This window comes from Ovis aries, chromosome X (genome assembly GCF_016772045.2).
Source record: "Ovis aries strain OAR_USU_Benz2616 breed Rambouillet chromosome X, ARS-UI_Ramb_v3.0, whole genome shotgun sequence".
In the NCBI taxonomy this organism is placed as follows: domain Eukaryota; kingdom Metazoa; phylum Chordata; class Mammalia; order Artiodactyla; family Bovidae; genus Ovis; species Ovis aries.
In genome coordinates, this window is record NC_056080.1 from 24,854,461 (window position 1) to 24,858,253 (window position 3,793).

At 48.5% G+C, this 3,793-nt stretch overlaps 1 protein-coding gene across 1 annotated transcript; it reads right to left on the bottom strand.

Moving 5' to 3' along the window:
* Nucleotides 1-1,649: 1,649 nt before the first annotated feature.
* LOC114111447 (melanoma-associated antigen B4-like) lies at nucleotides 1,650-2,306 on the bottom strand. The gene has a single exon (XM_027963228.1). The coding sequence runs from the start codon at nucleotides 2,304-2,306 to the stop codon at nucleotides 1,650-1,652; it is 657 nt and encodes a 218-aa protein (XP_027819029.1).
* Nucleotides 2,307-3,793: the final 1,487 nt, after the last annotated feature.

The following is a 3,793-nucleotide window of genomic DNA, read 5'->3' on the forward strand; positions in this document are numbered from 1 at the left end:
CAGTCCATTTTAGTTCGCTGATTCCTAGAATGTCGATGTTCACTCTTGCCATCTCCTGTTTGACCACTTCCAATCTGCCTTGATTCATGGACCTGACATTCCAGGTTCCTATGCAATATTGCTCTTTACAGCATCGGACCTTGCTTCTATCTCCAGTCACATCCACAGCTGGGTATTGTTTTTGCTTTGGCTCCATCCCTTCATTCTTTCTGGAGTTATTTCTCCACTGCTCTCCAGTGGAATATTGGGCACCTACTGACCTGGCAAGTTCCTCTTTTAGTATCCTATCGTTTTGCCTTTTCATACTGTTCATGGGGTTCTCAAGGCAAGAATACTGAAGTGATTTGTCATTCCTTTCTCAAGTGGACCACATTGTGTCAGACCTCTCCACCATGCCCGCCTGTCTTGGGAAGCCCCACAGGGCATGGCTTAGTATGAACCTCCAAAATACTACCTTCCTATCTGAGGTTATTTTTATCCAGTAGATAGCAGAGACTATGCAGTGCATTGGGACAAAAGAAATAAATATTCTTATTTTTTTATTTTTTTAAGAAATAAATTTTCTTAAATGAGCTTAATTAAGGCAAACTATATTTTATTTTAAAAAATGGTTACAGAAATAAGGCAAACTACAAATTAAAAGCTTTTTCCTTTATATTTGCTTAATTGTTTTTTTTTTGTTTCTCAATATTGCCTTTGTTCAAGTTTCACATTATCATGAAAATCTCTCTTTCAGCGACATATTACCTACTTTCAGATCATAAAGACAATACAGATGGTTCATGAATTTCTTTTACATCTACCAAAACTGTAACTTTAAAAATCCTAAAACAGCAGTAAATAAAACTGGAATATCAGTACCAAACCAATATTCTGAAGAAAAAGAATCTGGTAAAAGTAAAAATATTTAATAAAATTGAAATAAATAATATGCAGAAGTTACTAGTTTAAACCAGGAAGAAAATAGAGATCTAAACTTGGTTTGCTCGACCCCTACTAACCTGCACTATCTAGCAGCTTGACTACTCTTTGAGAAAGTTCTGTTCCAGTGTCATCTCACCTTGTGTAGATGGTGAACAACATATTCAATACGTTCAATGTGTTTTACATATACCCAACCTATGGCTTTCAAAATTTTAAAACAGCAAACAATGTGATATATATGATTAATACATTTGTATTCTGAAGCACAATAAACCTTATGAAAAGTAATTAACATTTGAAAATACTAAACTCCTCCTTCATCTCCTTAATCTAATTTAAATCAACTTTCACTAGATATTTATCCTATGGATAAAGGACAGAAGATATATATTTTTTAAAATGAGTTGTACCTAAACTCCCTTACTATATAAAACTGTAAAGAACATGCAAGTTTTGTTCCCTCCACCCTACTACTCTGTACTGTTTAGGAGCCTGACACCTCTGTTCCAACACAAAAGGGAAGAAAGTGTCAGGGCCTCCCTCCTAGATGTGGGAGGAGCTGTAGGACTTGGCCCTGGAAGGGGCACTGGCTTCAGCCATTGTTGGAGCCCTGGCCATGCCTCTCAGCCCTACTCTCTCCGCCTGATCTCTCAGAGCCTCAGCATAGAGGTCTGGGAAGGAAGTCGGGACCGTATCATGGATCATGGCCAAAACCTCCAACACCTTCATCTTATTTGTCTCAAAGAAGCTCTCGGGCCCCACAGGAACTCATAGTACAGAGGATCGCCATTGGGCACCTGTCGGTACTTCAGGTACTTCTTCTGCACCATATCTTTTGTGATGAGCCTTCTGGGCTCCCCAAAGATCCAGTGCCTCCTCCCAGTATAGACCCCCAACACACTGAGGAATTCCCAGACCTCCTCCCCGGGGGCGCCATTACCCTTCTTAAAGATAATGCCTAGGAGCAACATGAGGAAACCGTACTTGGGCAGACCCCTCTCATCACTCAGACCTTCATTGCCCCCGAGGTTGAGCTTGTTGATGAGAGCATAGATGTTCCTGCTACAGTTGACTTCCATCAGATCCAGGCCAAATACCAGCTCCATGTGCTTAGAGGCTCTCCTGAGGGTCTCAGGGAAGTGCTGCCAATACTTCTTGCCAACGACCTTCAGCAGGGCATGCTGCGAGATTGGCTCCTTCTTGGTGTATTTGTCCAGCAGGAACTCCACCAGCATGCTGGTCTTTCTCGTCAGAGGATCTATGAGAGGGCTCTGAGTAGCAGGGGCTGCCTTGGAGGCACCTGCACTTTCCTCCTCTGGGCCCTGGGCAAATTCATCAGATCCTGCACAGGAAGGCCCTGCATCAGGAGAGCTAGGGGCCATGGCTCCCTGAAGCTCCTGGTGATCTCCAGTAGCAGAGGAGTTCAGGGGAGAACCCTGAGGGACAGACGAGTGGGAAGAGGGGCACTCCTCTTTGGGGGCTGCAGCAGCACTGGTCTGAGCCTCCTGGGGATACTGAGTGTCCCCCTGGACCTGGTGGAATTTCACACGGGCATGCTACTTGTTCTTGTGCCTCTGAGGCATGGTGACACTGGTTATGGATCACAGGCGCATGCAGGCAGGGTGGCAGGGAAGGAGGGCCCCTAGAGGAAGGACAAGCAGATATTGTGAGCAACTGCAGTGAGGAGAGTCCTCCCTGGCTTGAACCCAAGCCGCCTCTGAGGGGTCCTTGAGGCCAGTGCTCTAGGACCCACATGTCTCGTATTCTCCTGGTGAGCCCCTCCCTTGAGACCGCTGAGTAAGAAGTGAGAGTGAATGCTGGGGCGCAGTCAGACAGCCCTGCCTGGGTGTTAGAGCGAGGCCTGTGGGGGCTGGCAGGGGAGGCAGGTCCTTTCAGTTCACATTTCAGAGTCATGATGAAAACTGGGGCAAGACGCCCTCATATCCCCCCCCCGCCCCCAAACCCACCTACCGTCTTCGCTATCTTGCTGTGAAGTTGACACTGCCACCTTCCCTGTCACCCCAGATGATGAGAGGAGGGAATGTTCAGGCCCCAATGAAGGGAGCCGAGACCCGCCCTTCTGCTATCTCAAGGCTTCCCTTGCACAACCAAGCTGCAACCTCCACTTACAGACCACTGCCCCCAGCCCCTTGTTTAGCTGGGAGGAAGTGCTGGCCACAGGGGAGGGTCCTGAGTCGGCTGTGTGATGCGGAGGATGGTCATTACCCTGACTCCTCCCGAGACGTGACATCCTCCCTCTGCTGACTGGCTTCCAGCCCTTCAGAATGAGGTCCCCTCTTCCCCGAGTGTCCCATGTTGGTGATTGCAGTCAGGGAGCCCCTCAGCCTTTAGAACTGTCCAGATGCTGACCGGTTGCTCTCTGGCCAAGTCACGCTGGGTGAGGGGTTAGGCGTGGCCGCCAATCTGGAGTGTGGAGACACTCAGTCCCCTCGCGGGTCCCTCTTTCACTCCACAGAATCCCGGATTTCCCTCTACTGAACAGAGCCAGGGACCACCAACCCCGCACGCAGATCCACCACCCCTGGACCCAGGTTATGTCCTGAGAACCCACGTGCATAGCCGATAGACATTGCACCTAAGAGCCAGGCCCAAGCCTCCAGTTGTAGAGTAGGTGCGGGATTGCCAGGGGGCTGTGAAGTCCCCTCTTTTCAGATGGAAAAGATGTTGGGAGTGCCAGGGCATATCTTTGTAACTATCCAGTGCACTTGTAACTCATGTCACCTCCGACTTGGACCCCTGATGAGACCTCGGACTCTTCCCTCTGGGCACAGCTACAGCAGGTCTCAAAGACAGCAGCCCTCTCAAAGATGGCATCACACCCCAGCGGGGATAGGGGGCCGTCACTTCC